The 16,477-nt window shown below is 45.2% G+C and overlaps 2 protein-coding genes across 6 annotated transcripts in view; both read left to right on the forward strand.

Annotated features, from left to right (window-relative positions):
- Positions 1-7,571, forward strand: part of LOC113586744 (nucleus accumbens-associated protein 1) — an 8,672-nt gene extending 1,101 nt beyond the window's left edge. For 2 of the 5 annotated variants that reach the window (XM_035525559.1, XM_035525562.1), the window contains exons 2-6: positions 2,556-3,542; positions 4,760-4,930; positions 6,316-6,421; positions 6,539-6,636; positions 7,168-7,571. In XM_035525559.1, coding sequence (XP_035381452.1) covers positions 2,585-3,542; positions 4,760-4,930; positions 6,316-6,421; positions 6,539-6,636; positions 7,168-7,475 — 1,641 coding nt within the window. In that variant the 5' untranslated portion in view covers positions 2,556-2,584 and the 3' untranslated portion in view covers positions 7,476-7,571. Of the gene's footprint in view, positions 1-154; positions 234-272; positions 600-1,045; positions 1,086-2,555; positions 3,543-4,759; positions 4,931-6,315; positions 6,422-6,538; positions 6,637-7,167 lie in introns of those variants that run through there. The other 3 variants (XM_035525560.1, XM_027025096.2, XM_035525563.1) reach the window with 3 other exon arrangements.
- A 6,725-nt stretch (positions 7,572-14,296) lies between these two features.
- Positions 14,297-15,618, forward strand: ier2a (immediate early response 2a). Its single transcript, XM_027025097.2, has one exon. It carries the CDS (start codon positions 14,397-14,399, stop codon positions 14,985-14,987), a length of 591 nt encoding a protein of 196 aa, XP_026880898.2. The 5' UTR covers positions 14,297-14,396; the 3' UTR covers positions 14,988-15,618.
- Positions 15,619-16,477: the final 859 nt, after the last annotated feature.

Here is a 16,477-nt window from a genome sequence, read left to right on the forward strand (position 1 = left end):
TTTTAAACGCTCAAAATAGTTTTTGTATAAATACTAATGGTTCAGATTGAAGTCAAACTTAGTAAATTTATTTAACTGTGGTTTATAACGCTGTGGCGACAAGCGGTTAAATCCTTTCCTTACTGGCGATGTCTAGCGAACCCCCCTACTGTCGGCGCTGGTTTAGTCTGGCTCGCCCCCAGTTCCTGCATTTGTCCCGGGATGACCTGTTGATGTCTATAAAATAAGAGAAGGTGGGGTAATATTTCAAAATTATTCTGAAATGTATTGAACTTGGTTAATTAGTTTTAGTTGCTATACAGTTTGGTTTTCATAATTCTGTGTTTCATGGTTTGTTTTGTTTAAAAAAACACGAATGATAGCAATGCCAGATTTCGCCTAATTCTTGTACATTGCACTTGTGCCTTTGTAATTAAATCGCATGGACATCGGGCGAAACTGCAGCCATGCCATGCTAGCTTTGCTAATGGGTGCTGGAACTGGACGGTGTGGGCCTGTGAATGCGCGGCACTGTGTCAGTGTGGTGCATTGGCAGAGACGGGGCAAGAGCGGCAGATGTGCACCGTCTGGACAAACTTGGTTTTGCCATCGCCCTTTCGGTGCGTTTGAGTCCGATCGCGAGTAGGTGCAGCATTTCTGAGAGAGTGGGTCATACTGTATTTGCCGTTGTTCCTCACCCCCGGCCCGTGCCAGTGGAGCTCTCCGACCGGAGATTGACTGACATACGACGGGCACGACTAGCCTGCTGCCGCGGCACCTCTGCCGTAGCACTGCATTACTAAATGCGGTCGGCAGCTCTATCAGAAAAAGGTTTGAGTTCAATATTATTGAATAGTGTATGTTTGTGCGCAATCATCAAAAAGTTTAAGGATATCGTGATCATTAATTCAATTGTGAACCGATACCCCCTTACTCTTAAGCTAGCTAGTGTACTGTGATCAGTAACGTAATTTTGCCATCACTGCTCCGTGGCTTTCGAAGATTCTTGTTTATTTTCGACAGCTTTGAATCAGGAAAGCATTTTTATAGTTAGCTAAGGGAGTTGGCCACCGATTACAATTGGCGTGTGAAATGTTAACGCCAAGGTTAGTTTCTTTGCTCCGGTTACGTTCATCCACATATTTATATAATTTCTGTATTTATAGTATACTTTGTTGTATATTGTACATTTGTTATTTGTTAACTAATTTAAGAACCTTTGGCTGCTGTTAAGTGAAATAATGTTAGTAATTGTCTTGCTGTGTGGCTGTGCGTGAACTTTGAGATTCTTGTCTCTGCCTTCCCCACGTTGTGCCTTGGACGACCCCTCTCAAGCCCACCCCCTCTAGCCCACCCTCCTACCCACAGGGAAAACGTCTTAAATAAACGCTGGGCCTCTCAGTGTGTGTGTCTACCATGACTCCGGCCAACTGTAAACAAGCTGTTTTGTCTGATGTGTGTGACAAGTGTCTGTGTGTGTGTGTGTGTGTGTGTGTGTGTGTGTGTGTGTGTGTGTGTGTGTGTATGGGGGGGGGGGTTAAAGAGAGTGAGACAAAGAGGACACTTATTTTACCAGACAAGTCCCATTACCGCTGAGTTGCAGGTTTGATCTTTGATATTCCCCCTTGTCAGAGTGTGCTGCCTGTTCCATTAATTAATTAACATTAATTTTCCAGTTCATATAGCCTTGACCTGGTCAGGTGAAAATGATTTGTTTTGCTGGTCTGTGCGGTCCTGTCTAATTCATGGAATATAAGTTCAGTCCAAACAAGTTGTACTGTAGACCAGATGTGTCCTATTTGGCATTCCTGTGGAACCGGCAAAGAAGGGGTAACCACCATCTGCCAGATCCTGATCCATCAGCCTGCTTAGCTGATCTGTGTTCTGATGCAGAAATGTGACTTTTTTTCCATCAGTGTGAGTTGCTTTTCCTATATAGGCTTGTGAATGTCCTGAAAGTGGTTTGGTGCAATTTAATAAGACAGAAAATGCTATTCTTCTTTTAAAAAACAAGCACAGCTGTAGACCCATGTATAGATTCCTTAGGGTATTGTATTAAAGAGGGTCAACAGAGTGTGTTGTCAAACAAATACTGGTGTTTGTACAAACTCAAGTTCAACTGTGACCTCAAACACTCCAAGACCCAATCAGGAACTTGCTCTGCAGACAGCTGAAAAGTTACCATTTTTTCTTCCACGCCAGCTCTCCATCCTGTTCGGATCAACTCCTCCTCCCATCCCATTCCTCTGGTTTCATATGAGCCTCACTTGCTCGTCTGCTCCCCAGCTTTGCTCTGTGGCGTTGGTTATTGTCTTAAAAGATTGGCCCATTGAACGGTGACAGTTTTGTCCTTGCGACCATATATGGTTGGCTCGTTGTTAGCTGTATCAGCATCTCGGTCTTTATCTAGCATGGAAGGCTTTGTTTTTGTACGACCTCGCTTATAAAATCGGTACACTATAAGTTGGATGTAACGAGCCCACTGGGATTGCTATTCTTCTGTTCCCAAATGTTGCTGACAAAGTTCTTCCTCTCTCCCGCTTCTTACTCTGTCTCCTGGCTGGTGGCCCTCTCAGATTTCTCTGGTGGTGCCGGCCACAGCGCCATGGCTCAGACCCTTCAGATGGCGATCCCAAATTTCGGCAATAATGTCTTGGAGTGTCTGAATGAGCAGCGGCTGCAGGGCCTGTATTGCGACGTATCCGTGGTGGTGAAGGGCCATGCCTTCAAGGCACATCGCGCCGTGCTTGCTGCCAGCAGCTCCTACTTCCGTGACCTGTTCAACAGCGGAGGGGCCAGTGGCAAGACGCCCGCCGTGGTGGAGCTGCCTCCGGCCGTCCAGCCGCAGAGCTTCCAGCAGATCCTGGCATTCTGCTACACGGGGAGGCTCAGCATGAATGTGGGCGACCAGTTCCTGCTCATGTACACTGCTGGATTCCTGCAGATCCAGCAGATCATGGAGAAGGGCACAGAGTTCTTCCTCAAGGTCAGCTCGCCCAGCTGCGACTCACAAGGTCTCCACGCCGAGGAGACGCCGCCATCCGAGCCACAGAGCCCTGTCACTCAGACCGCTGCAGGGGCTTCGGCCAACGGGGCGGCAGCCGGCCGGCCCGCCTCCTGTCTGACGCCACTGCCGCTGGTGTCCCGTGTGAAGACGGAGCAGCCCGAGGCGTCGCCCTACTCGGTGGTCTGCACGCCTGTGGCCAAGCGCCTTTGGGAAGGGGGCAGCCGAGAGGGTGGCGGCGGGGCCGGGGGCTCCGGGGGGGGTGGCATCCGTAAGGCGGCCCGCTTCTCCCAGGAGGCGGCGCGGGGCAGCGCCATCCAACCACAGGGACTGTCCACTGGCTTAGCGGTGGCACCAGGTGGCAGTGCGAACGGCACAAGCAGTGCCACCCCGGAGGGTACCAGCCCGGGTACCATGAGCGCCTATGCCAGCGACTCACCCATCTCCTACCACGATGATGAGGAGGAGGAGGAGGCCGTGGATGACGGCGCTGAAGAGCAGTACAGGCAGATCTGCAACATGTACACCATGTACAGCATGCTGAACATGGGCGCTGCAGGTGAGCCCGCACTACCAAAGCGCCATGAGTTTCATGCTGTGGCAGAGCCCAGGGCTAACACGAGAGTATGCAGACCAGTGTTACCTGATGTCGGAGGCTGGAGATCTGCACACTTTGGCGATTTCCCTGCTCAAACACTTGATTTGACTCATCACTTAATTCGATTCCAAAGATGTGTTAGGGTAGGGAAATCACCAGACTGTGCTGGACTCCTGCTCTCTGAGGCTGGAGTTTGGCACTGGAGTTGAAATCAGTATTTGCTAAAGAGTAAAGCCAGCCGATAACCATGTTTTCGTTAGGGAATTTTTCCATAGATTGTCAAACATTAGATACTGTTGTGCAACCTTTTAACGTATACTTTTTACAGGGATAATTTTGCAAAAATTCGGTAACATCTTTTTTTTTTTTTTTGCTTGAACCATTTAGGAAACATTATTTCATCAGCGGTCCTGCTCATCATCTCTGTGGGAAAGCTGGATGTGTTCAGAGCTTCTTAGATGTCTGCCATCCTGTTAGTCTTAGCTCCAAGCTATTTTATCAAAGGCCACGAAAATATGAAACTTGATTAGTGGTAGACAAGGTGTTCTTCACTGGGGGCTTGGTGCATGGTTTTAAGGGAGTTGTGTAATCATTAAACAATATAGCACTGGTGTATAGCTTTGACAGCTCAGCAATTAGTAGTAATGGACTCTGGCACCTGTGTTGGGATGTGTTGCTTTAAGGTAAAAGCATTATGGGATTTTATTTTATCGGTATGCTCAAGTTTCATTTCACGTGTGGTGATACAGAGCCAGAAATGGGCCTTGGTGGGAAAACCACTTTTTCCTTGTGGTTGTCTTTTCTTTATCTGTAAAAATCATATTCTTAGATCTGCCTTCTATTTCAGAATTAGAAGGTTTCGAAGAAAGAATGTTTGCCAAAATAGTTAATGATTATTTTCTGGTCAAAAACACATCATCTAGTGAGTCAAAAATGAGTCCTGGCTGTTGCATTTCTAAAACTCAAGTATATGAGGTGGTAGTAGTTTTTTTTCTTAGCATATAAGTATAGAATTTGCACTGAACGTGAAACTGGCACTTTAAGATAAAGTTTCCCTCACTGAACATCTGGTATAGACAAAATGTGTTGATGATGAATCTCTTGCTTCTCTTTCTCCTCCTGTTGCCTGATTATTTTCCTCTTTTCTGTCTTTCTGTCTTCACCCCCTCCACCTCCAGCCACAGAGCGGGTGGAGGCTCTGCCCGACCACTCGGAGACCCGGAGCCGGATGCGTGGGCGGCAAGACCTGGCCTCTCTGCCCGCTGAGCTCATCGCCCAGATCGGCAACCGTTGCCACCCCAAGCTCTACGAGGAGGGCGACCCCGCCGAGAAGCTGGAGCTAGTCACAGGTCAGAGCACTATCCCCTTCTCTGCCCACCACCCACACCTGCCCTGCCGTCTTGTTTGCTGCTTAGGTGCAGTCTCAGAAATTCACCTTTTGTTGTGTTAATGAGTTACCAGTGCGGTGTCATGTTATACTGTTAACATGGCCCTCGCAGTCGGTAGGTGTAGTGGGTTGTTTGTTGACTTGTGTAAGTGTGCATGTGTGTGCTTCTGTGTGAGAGTGACTGTTGGAGAGGTGCGACCCCCCCCCGCGCGCGCATCATTACAAGCGAAACCATAGGCAAAGTTGGCTGCTCAGCCATAGCACAGCATAGAAACCAAGGACACAGAGCTGATGAAACATGTTTTTTATCCATAGATGTGAGAGAGGTAAGGTTACAACCATAATATCCTATGAGTCATATGCAGTAGCCCATGAACACGAGCACGCTCCCTCCCTCTTCCTCGGTGAGATGGATGAGTTAACGTTGTGTGGACACGCTGTGTTTTGGCATTGTGGTAAAGAACAGGTTTTGTTGAATGCCTGTAAGGTAAGGGGAAGCGGCTGCTTGTATGTGTTCTGTAAGGTAAAGAAACGCAGATGCGTGTATGTGTTCCATGTTGTTCGGCGTGGCCTTAGCTGTCTCTTAGCCTGCCAGTGTCTGCACAGAATGCCCAAATGGCAGCTGTCAATCACAGAGCACCAGATTCCACGTCCTCCCTCACCGGAAGTTTTGTTTCTTCGCAGTATTTACTATAAATAAGCTCATCGGAGCTCTCTTATTGGTCTGTTTTAATTACATGGAGCTCCAAAACGTTTTGGATGGAAACATTGTTACCTTGACTTTGATTTCAGGATTTTGGACTGAAGATGGTACATCGTGTGAAACATGTGAAGCCTAAATTTAAAATTTATAGACCAAAGGACATAAAATATAAGAGTTTGTTCCCAGTTGCCCATATTACAGCACCAAGTCTTGAGCAGACATCCTTCACAGGGAGGAAGTAGAGTTCAATGCTTGGTTGCATATACTTTGCTTTTTGAGGCATCCTGAAGTTTGTGGTATACAAACACATGCTGGGTGGCTTTCCTGTTGATGCTCTGCTATGACTCTGCTGTAGTTGTCTTTAGTTCCTGAAGATTGGGGGTGGGTTTATCTTTATGTTGAGCAAATGGGGTTCCCATGGCATCCTGAAAGGTGTGTTTGGTGGGGGGGCTGCACTCTGGTCCTGGAGAAGAGTCTGACTTCATGGATTAGTCTCAGCACTGGAAAAATCAGTGTTCAGAAGGCTTTGATTTACTGGCTTGTTTATCTATGCTCTTTGGGGTGGTAGAGCTCCAGAAATGGCTAAATTGCATGGATCAAATCAGAGCTGAGTGTTTAACTTCATATGCCTGTGTGGTGGGCAGGTACTGGTGTGTACATCTCGCGAGCCCAGCTGATGAACTGCCACGTGAGTGCGGGAACCAGGCACAAAGTCCTGCTCCGGAGGCTCCTCGCTGCTTTCTTTGACAGGTGAGCTGGCATGCGTTTCCGCTTGGACCCGTGTAGCTGTGCAAACCTCTCGCCAGGGTTTCTTTCGGCTTTGGAGCCAAACCTCTGCTCTTTCCTCCCCCCTCCCCTCGGTGATAGGAGTACCCTTGCCAACAGCTGTGGGACAGGCATCCGGTCCTCCACCAACGACCCCAGCCGCAAACCTCTGGACAGCCGTGTCCTACACGCAGTCAAATGTGAGTGAGCCGAGAGTGCTGCAGAGGTGGTGGCAGAGCATTGGCTGTTCGGAGCCACGTGTGAATGTTTTAGATTGTGCAGACATTGCAGGTGTTAATCAGTGATCACTAATGTTTCTGGAAATGACAGGGTAGGATTTCAGGCCATGATATGCCATGTTAATATAGCCACAAAATAAACTTCTCAATTTTAACGTTATTACCTGTGCCACCTGCCTGTGGTAACAGCTTAACAGTTTAAGGAGAATCTAGAAATAAATGTGTTGGAACATTGTTAGCTAATGTGCCTTTTATATTTTGAAGTAGCTCCTGCAGCCATCTAGAAACTAGAAATCTGTGTATATATTCCTTTACTAGCCTAAGGAAATTTAATGCACTCGGGTTCAATTTTAATGCGGCATCTTTGCTGCTTTTTTCCATTAATGTTACACTTAGAATGTCTTCTTCATTTAGTGAGCAAATCGACATGCTGTCATGTCTCCGTTGTGTGTGTGTGTGTGTGTGTGTGTGTGTGTGTGTGTGTGTGTGCAGTTTACTGCCAGAACTTTGCGACCAGCTTCAAGGAGAGCGAGATGAACGCCATTGCTGCAGACATGTGCACCAACGCCCGCCGCGTGGTCCGCAAGAGCTGGATCCCCAAGCTGAAGCTTCTGATGGCGGAGAGCGACGCCTACGCCAGCCTCCTCCCCGACAGCATCAAGATGGAGGCCGATGCCCTGGCCGCCGAGCCCACGTTCGAGGCCGCCGACCTGGAGGGCTCTGCCTCTGTCGAGACTGGCACCTCATCTGGCGAGTCGCTGCAGGGTGTGGGTGGAGACGGCGCCGCTCTGTTTCCGTGAGCGGCCCGGATTTTAAAAAAAAAAGTGCCCCGCCCCATTCTGCCCACCCCATTCGCCGCCCCGCCTCCCCGCCGCGTGACTATGGGCTCCGCTGCTTCTGCCTGGGATGGAGGAGGGGGTGGGGGTGGGGGTTGTTTATGGTCTGAAGACGCTAATGTACAGAGCAGTAGGTGGGGTTTAGGAGGAGGTGGGGGAGTATTTTTCCTTTTAAATCTTTTTCCTTCCCCTTTTTTCTATATTTCTTTTTTTTTTTTACCGAATAACCTCTCTTTTGCACAGAAGCCCCCTGCCTCCATGCTTTGCAAATATGTATATTGTGACACCTTTTTCTTTTCACATTAGTAGTTCAGATCAAACAAATACGTGCCCTTCCTCACATGTTTCTCACTTGCAAAAATCGCGCGCGCCCTCCGAGTGCGGGGGTCGAGGTTCCCTGATCTGCACCCTAACGGCTTTTTTTGAATGTATGCGTCAGAGGCGCCTGGTTGCGCGAGACTAGCCGATTGTATTTGGCCACGGGAGTCGTAGCCACTGTAGCGTCATGGGAGGGAGGGAGAGGTGGGTGGGTGCGCTCGCTCCATCTCCAAATCGAAAAGAATTTAATTCCCTTGTCTACTCCAATTCTTCCTCAAACAATCTGGGATCTTAACCAGAAGGAGAATATAATATATGTTATCCCTTGTTAAACTGTCTTAGTTTTTATATGACCTTTCCCTTGTTTCTCTGTGTGTAATATGGATCCAGAAATGATGTTAGTTAGGCCTGTAAAGAAAAGGGAGACAGGAAGATTAGTCATATTTTAAAAATATATTTATCTACTTGCACCTTTAGCGTGTGTGTACTGAGAAAGAAAGGGATTGTTTAAAATCTCTTCTTGTGTGTGGATTTTTTTATTTTATTTTTTATTATGTTTTGGATATCCTTTTTTAAACCTAAGTGTTTGTTAAGAGACATCTTGCTCTGGAATTTTAAAAGGAAATGGAGAGGAAAAAATATTTTTGCATACTGATATCTTTTAAAGGTTGGTGCTTAGCTCATACCTGACTGGCTGTGAGAAAAGTTGCTCCTCCTTTGTAGCCCAGTCCTTAGCCAGTGCTGTTAAATTAGATTGGCCTTTCTGTGTGCCCATCACACTGATTTGTGACTTGGTATGTGGATTGGTGCCATTTTAACAGTTATAGTGTATAGGTACTTAAAAGTCTCATTTGACTGTTCTGATGCTTGGAGAGACTGACAGGTCGATATTCCACCTGGACCGTGGCTCTGTGGCTGATCATTCTTCAGAGTAGTCAGCATATACGATGGTTTTGTACTCCTGCCTGTATGGCCCTGCAATAGTAATGCATGTTGACACACACACACACACACACACACACACACACACACACACACACACACACACACACACACACACACACACACACACACACACACACACACACACACACACACACACACACATACATACATACACACACAAAAACAAGGCTGGGGGTTGGGGTGAGCTGTTTTTTCTATTGTTATGGCCACCTTACTGTCTGAAAGACGCTGTGTGTCTGGGTGGCAGTGGGGGAGGATCTTCATTGCCCGTGAGAAGGCTAGCATGCCCCTGTTTGGGCAGCTGTGGGGTTTTTTGTGTGTGTGTGTGCGCGTGCACGCTTGCATGCTTCGGCAGGCATGTCTGTGTCTGTGTACGTAACCATCTGTGTACATTCCTTGCACATAGTTGGCCCTGTGTGCTTGCATGTGGGTGATGCCTTGACTAAGTTTTAAGGTGTGTTTGTTTCTCTTGTTCTGTGTGACTGTATGTGCATGCCTGTGCGTGTGTGTGTGTGCGTGTGTGTGTGTGTGTGTGTGTGTGTGTGTGTGTGTGTGTGTGTGTGTGTGTGTGTGTAAGCGAGGGTGAGTTTAGGTGTATGGGTAAGGCTTTTTGGAAGCTTCAAAGGCTAAAGCTTTCTTTGCTTTACTAAAACCCATGAAGCTTTGCATACCACTGCTTGCTGAAATTTCCATTCGGATTAGAATAGAGCTGCTCTTTATCCTGACGCGCACTCACATACACCCTCTATGGTACTGCCTAATTCTTGGTTTTTCTTTTCTCATCAAGTTGAAGAGCTTCAGTAACTTTTTAGAGCCTGCTAAAAAGCAGAACTCACATAGCCGGGGAGAGAACCACCTCCCTCCTTCACTACATGGCCAGTGTATGGCTGTGTTTGCTTTTTTGAACCACTAGCCATGTAGTATTTCCAAGGCCTCCAGTGTGCTGTGAGAATAATGAAGCCTTGTGCCTGCCATGCATCCCTTGATGAAAGAGAGAGCGCAGAGGGCCTACTGTCCAAAAGTAGCCATGTGATAGAAACACCATAAAGCAGTTAACCTCAACGATAGTAAACATTATTGAACCAAGGAATATGCAAGGATCTGAGGCCCCCTCACGTGTATAGGGATAATCAACATTATGTGTGGGGGTGTGGGTGAATACGCGCACACGTGCTGGACCATCGAGCAACTCCTTGGACACATTCTAGCTTGATGCCTGCAGCTTTGCAGTAGAGGTAAATGAAGCTCTTTGCACCTTTTCGTAGACTGAACTAGTGCTTTTTGCACCTTTTTTTTTTTTTTGTAGAGGAGACTGGTGGATCGTGCACATTTTTTGTTTTTTTTGGAGTGTTTGTAGAGAACCAGTTGTGTTTTTGGAATAGAACAGTGTGTGTGTCAGCATGGGGAACAGAGCAAGCTGCACCCGTCTTGCCTAGCCGCTGATTCCTGATGTAAATATTGATGAGACTGTTGAACAGATTTTTTCCACATTCGTGACCTTCCTTTTATTATTATGATTAATAATAATAATAATAATAATAATAATAATAATAATAGTTATGGTTATAGTTATTATAAATATTGGGAATTATTATTATTATTGTTGTTGTTGTTATTAATATTGGTATTATAGGATGATGTTCACACACTCGGTGGATCGCAGTAGACCTTTCACCGTCTGTTTGAGCAGTTGTCCTTACTTTGGTTCATTCATTTGCATAAGCAAGATTGCTCTTCCAGCTCCTGGGGCACGCGTCGCGGGCGTGCGGCTTGAGCGGAGAGTGCACGCTCCCGTTAGGCCAGCCTGGGTTTGTTCAAATCCATGACACCGTTTTAGACCCGAGAGCCGAAATTTACGACATGCATCCAATAGCTCTTTAAATCTTTTATTTTGTCTTTTTTTAAAGTCACATAGAATAGCACATATACAATTTTTTTTTTCTTTTTGGATTAACAAAAAAAATCATATGTGTACTGTACTGATCTTAAAAATACTACTAATTCAAAGTGAAAGAGTTGACTTGCCAAGTTTTTTTTTCTTTTTTTTCTTTGTAGGAATAGGATAAAAGGATACAATATAGAGCTGTATGATTGATGATACAAATACTGGGTATTTTTTTCATTTTCTTGTATGGATTAAAGTACTGGGATAGTGGAGATATTAGGCATATCCTGGTGCTATGGATGTATGGTGCTCTGTAGATGCTGACCTGTTGGGGCGCTGGTGCCTTGTGAGGAGGTTTGCAGGACTGACTGAAAGTCTGCCTGGGTCAGGCTCCCCGCTGCTTGGCAGCGACGGTGCCAGTGTTGCTTCGCCCTCCATTTTGATGGCACAGATCCCATATGCTGCACGCGTAGTGCGAGAGGCAGTGCCGCCTCTTATTGCCACCTGCTGTGTACAGGGTGTTACTGCAGCCTAAATGCACTACATGTAGTCGACACGAGATGGCGCCGCACCCGGCTTCGGTTGTTGACATCAAGTCTTTCTAAGATTGAAATTTGTCACTATGGAGGGCCTTTCATCCATTAATGTTAAGCGGAGAAAAAAAGTTACTTTACCCTTGTTTACGTTATTTTGTGGAAAACCTTGATGCCTGGTGGTTTGTTTGTAACATTTTTGCCTGAGTGTGTTTTTGTATGAAAGAAGGGACCAGAGTTGTACTAAGAGAACAGACTACATATTGCTCTGCCTGTCTGCCTGATCTCTGTGCCCAAGATAAGCACCTTCACTGGGGTTTGCATTCGTGAACCTGTACTGTGGCACCTTGGATAGAGTCAATCTCGCTGAGCACGCAGACCTAACAGACGGCAGGCAGTTGTGTGGGCGGAACAAGAGTGTGACAGTTTACCAGTTTACTTGCCCATAAGTGTCGTTTGTATTTCTACAACCCCCCCCCACATGCCCACCCCACCTCGTAATGCATTCTCTCGGGATGGGGAGCGTTCTGGACCAGTGACCAAGGCACACAGGAGAGGACCAAGCGGCATCTGGTGTCGTTTTTCAATCCGGTCCTGATATGCAGTGTAGCCTCTCAAGAAGGAGTCAAGCTACACACAGACTCTTTTCTCCCTGTGCATGCCTGTCCGTACCTCTTCTCTTTCGTTGTACCTCGACATCCTGCCCTCAATTTATTTCCCAGTGTGTGACCATTGTGGAACAACCTAATTTGCCTATATTTTGTAAAAATAAATAAAATAAATAAGTTTAAAAATTGGAAAAAGAAAGAAATACATGGGGAAAAAAATGTGGCCAACATCTGCATCATGTACAGATATAGTTGGGGGGGGGGAATTATATATATATATATATATATATATATATATATATATATATATATATATATATATATATATATATAATATCTTATCTCCTGAAAAATGCAGGCAATGGATATGGGATCAGAAGAGCTCACGTTAAGGAAACCAGGGGTGTAAATTTATTAATTTTTTATGATGCAACATTTCCGCTCGTGTTATGGGGTCAGCAGGCCCTGTTTCAACTTTCTTTGACTATATACATACACCGCATATAAAGATATATACTGAATATTGTATAGAATCACTAATGAAATTTGATTGTTAGTTGTGCAATCTGAGCATGAGTCGTAACCCAGCAGCTGCTTCTGAGGCCAGCGCGATGTCCGCTCCAGCCCCAACCCCAAGCCCATGCTGTCACCGTCATGCCCGTGCCCTTCCACTCCATTCAGTCTGTGTTCAAAGTGCCAATAACTTTGTGATTCCCTTAACTGTGACCCAATATTATCAGAAACGTAATTGCACATTAACTACTGTAAAGGAAAAAATGAATGAAAGAAAGCAAAGTCAAAGAATACATCTGGATATCTTAATAAAGAGGTTTGTAACAAAGGTTTTTGAGTGGGTGTGTTCCTCCTTGACTCTTTTTTAAATCAATGTGTTTGGGGGTTTTAGCTGGGTTTGTGTCCTGCTTGTATTTTATGGGGTTTATTTTGAGTAGAATTGTATATAATTTACATAAAATGATGGAGAAAGTGCATAATGCCCCTTGAAACTAATTGACTAAATACTTGTGAATATTAATTACATATTAATAGCGCATGTTGATTTGCAAATACATCTGCATTACAACTATTATAAAGTCTACTCCATTGGGGACGTCTTTCTACGTGACCACAGTGGAAAGGAGGGCGAGAGGACTAAGATTAATCTCCAGTATTGCGCCGTGTTTCCTTATGAGTAGGTGTTAGCACCCTTTTCAAACAATCTCGGGGCTTATTTCCAGCGAGTCGTGGACAACGTCGGTAGAGCTCCAAATACGGATGTGAAATAATTTCCCAGTGACAACAGGAAACGCCAAGCCTGTTGCTTTTGAGAACCCCGCCCACCGGGGTATTTGAGGGCGTTCTCCAGATTCCTGCTTTTTTTTGTATTATCTACACTGCTAGTATGAAGACAGAGATACAGACTAGAGCAGGAATGTGGAACAGTGCTAAATCATCACATCGTTAAAGGGGAAAAACAACCAAAATCATAGTAATTTTGATACAATTTCAGCAATTCGATATACTTATTAAAACCGGTTGTTAAATAACGTTTTGAACATTGGTCCCTAAAATTATTGAAAGGTGCAATAATGTAAATTGGCTGGTGAATGAGCTCGTTTAATCAAGACTGGGGTCTAAGAGGTTTGGTTCTCTAGAACGGACTAAAACGGGTTTCTCGTATGGTATCGTAGGCCTGACTGAAGAACTGAAAATGGGGAACTTTTAGGTACTTTGACTCACGTTTGATTTTCAACACGTTTGAACAACATGTTTAATGTTCAGCTCATCTTTGTTTATTTACTATTAATGCAAATCACGTACATGTGCTTGCATAAACATACACTAGTGGGACATTCTCCAAAGAAATGCTCGATTCATTTGATTGATATTTTACGCTAAAACAGCTGGATCTTCTACGTAAAATGGTACAGGAAGCTTGAGGCGTCAAGTTTCAAACACCATATAAGAACATTGCCTATGACGATAGTCTTGCTCTAAATATGGCAACAGGAAGTGAACCCTCCTACGCTTCATGGGTTTTCCACAGAGCTGGGCCAACCAGCGGATGTTCCAAATATGGGCATTACAAACTGCGAGAAGCTGAAAAAATACCCCCCCAACACTGAAAGTCCGACGTGAGGTCAGTCAGGTCGTGCACTAGTTAAAAAAAAAGATTTTCACCCATTATATCAGTGTATAATACAATATCATAGATAGATACATAGATATATATGAATACGGATTTTATTAGATTACTAATAGGCTATATCATATTGGGGCCTATCTTTATGTACTTTTATATGCAGTGTGTTTTAATTTTATTTGTGAAAATATTAACAAAACATATAAGAACGAAATGTTACAAGAGATTACATAGTCTGTTGTAGATGCACGCTTGGCCAGGAAGCAAGTAAGGGGAGGAGCACAGTTGTCAATCAGAAACCTTACGTCACAAAAACTATATAAAGCTACGCTGTAGTGGACTTATGTTTGAGTCAGTGAAGGTTCCGCATGGGTGAGAAGTGACAGATTAAAAACAAAATATACTAAGATTTCATATTTAAACTTAATAGAGATAATGGACATCAGTGGCCAAGCCAAGCGGATTATGGTACAAGCTTTAAGTAAAATGTACAGCTCGCGCACCCAGCGCGGTGGACTTCGGCTTCACCGAAGCCTGTTGCTAACGCTTGTAATGAAATCTGCCAGGGACATCTACCATTCAGCCCGACTGGTAAGCGAAAAAGAGGAACAATGTGCCAGGCTGGTTAGTACTACAAAGGACTTGACACAGAAAGAGGAGTCAATAGACACAACCAGCACTGAGGTATCCGGGATACCCGTGGCTCTTTGTGCGCTTGCGACACGGTCGAGTGAGGGCGTCCAAAGGTCCAAAAATGAGAGTGACCCAACTGTACAGAACGCCAGGGAAACCAGAGTCGACAAAGAGAACTGTAGCCCACCCAGACCTGACCGTCACTCCAGAAAACGGCGAGGAAAAACTGCTACAGAGCCTGACTTCCTGCCGTGCAAAAAAGCAAAAATGGACTCGGGTGAAGTCAGGCGCATTCTCCACGATGCGACACTGCGGAGTAACTCTGGGAACTGTGGCAGAGAAATGGATACTTTGTCGACCACACATATGCTAAGGACTGTTGTCACATGCTGATGGGACTGCTTAAAAAGTATTGGAGATGCCCTTGAAAGAAGTCTTTTAAGGGGCAGAGTCCTTGCACACATCCCCGCGCGGCCGTGCCCTAGCTAAACGGAGCAAACAGTATTGCGGTGTAGCTTGCACTGAAATCTTGTTTCTTTGATAGCTGGGTCAACACTTGGCTGTAAGATCCATGGGTCACAAAGTTTATCCGTAGGTCTAAATGGCGTCATGTGACAGCTGATTCATCGAACAGTAAGGCTGTTTTGGAAACTCCAGATAAACCAGCAGGAAGTGACCTGATGACGGAGACATGACTAAGGGAGCTCACAGATGGTGGGTTCCAAACTTGGGTTCAGAAACTGACTTTCCTATCAAACACGCCAGGAAATACTTAATGCGTGCTATGTGTATATCACATAATATGCACCATGTTTGTCTTGTGAACATACCTCTGCTTTCTCAAACCCATTACCAGTGTTATTTATTTGCCAGTACTTTTGTATTTTATTTAACCTACTCTGATTACTGTTGTACTTTAAAGTCTATGAAATGAACTTTGATCGCATTCCCAAGCTGCTAAATGGTCATTCCACAATGTCAACTACCTCTTTTTTGTAAAATAAAACGTTTTAAATTAAAAAAAAAATGTCGTGTGACTGCTTTGCCTTAGTTTTCGCTTTGGTGGTGGGTTGTTTTGCGTGTGATTGTTAAAGCACTACGTGACCCTGGCAGGCGAGACCGGATAATTGACTCGAGAGGTTCGCGGAAGGAAGGAAGGACCGCGTCAAGGCCTGTCAGAGCTCTTCCCTGCCAAGCCAAGTGACTGGAGAACAATAGAGTCATGGTAAACCGCAATTTCCAGCTGTTTATTAGGCTATTAGCAAATCAAGGGAAGTAAAGGCAGTTTCCTTATCCTGCCATTACTTCCTCCAGCCGTTAATTACCATTTAGTTAAGAGCCTGTAAGTCTTATGACAAGGACGCCAGTGTGGAATGGACAGTAAAATCAGACGAGGAACATCTGAGATCAGGTCCTAAACTTGAGAATTTTATACCCAAGTGCATCGATTGCAAAATGTCTACTCAATACAGAACGCTTAAAAACTCAAACGCAGTTCGATTCAGTTAGTAACAACCAACTTCCTACATAAAATAAAACGAAACATAGGCGCCGAAACAGGTTCCAAAGAAGTGGATGACTTAATCTCTTTTCTCAAGGTGGGGAGGAGCAGGAAGCCGCACAGGCGGGGCGAGGAATGTGTGAGGGGGGTTATTTATAGACGGCCGGAAGGCTATCAGCACCCTTCGCACTTCCGTACATCTGGCTAGCAGACCGGGGGAAGGGTGCTCGATAACTGTATGGATAATCAGTTGTCCTGCTAATCTCCACTCCCTTCTGAAACCTGGTCTGAAATCTCGCCGTGAGTGGCTTTCCCTAAGCAAAAGCCCCGATGTCAACACAATACACTTAAACACAAGGGCAAGATGCGAATCGTACATTTA

This window comes from Electrophorus electricus, chromosome 1 (assembly GCF_013358815.1).
Source record: "Electrophorus electricus isolate fEleEle1 chromosome 1, fEleEle1.pri, whole genome shotgun sequence".
Taxonomy (NCBI): Eukaryota; Metazoa; Chordata; class Actinopteri; order Gymnotiformes; family Gymnotidae; genus Electrophorus; species Electrophorus electricus.

Coding starts and splice junctions, on each gene's coding strand:
- ier2a (XM_027025097.2), top strand. CDS start 14,397: ATGGACATCAGTGGCCAAGCCAAGCGGATTATGGTACAAGCTTTAAGT.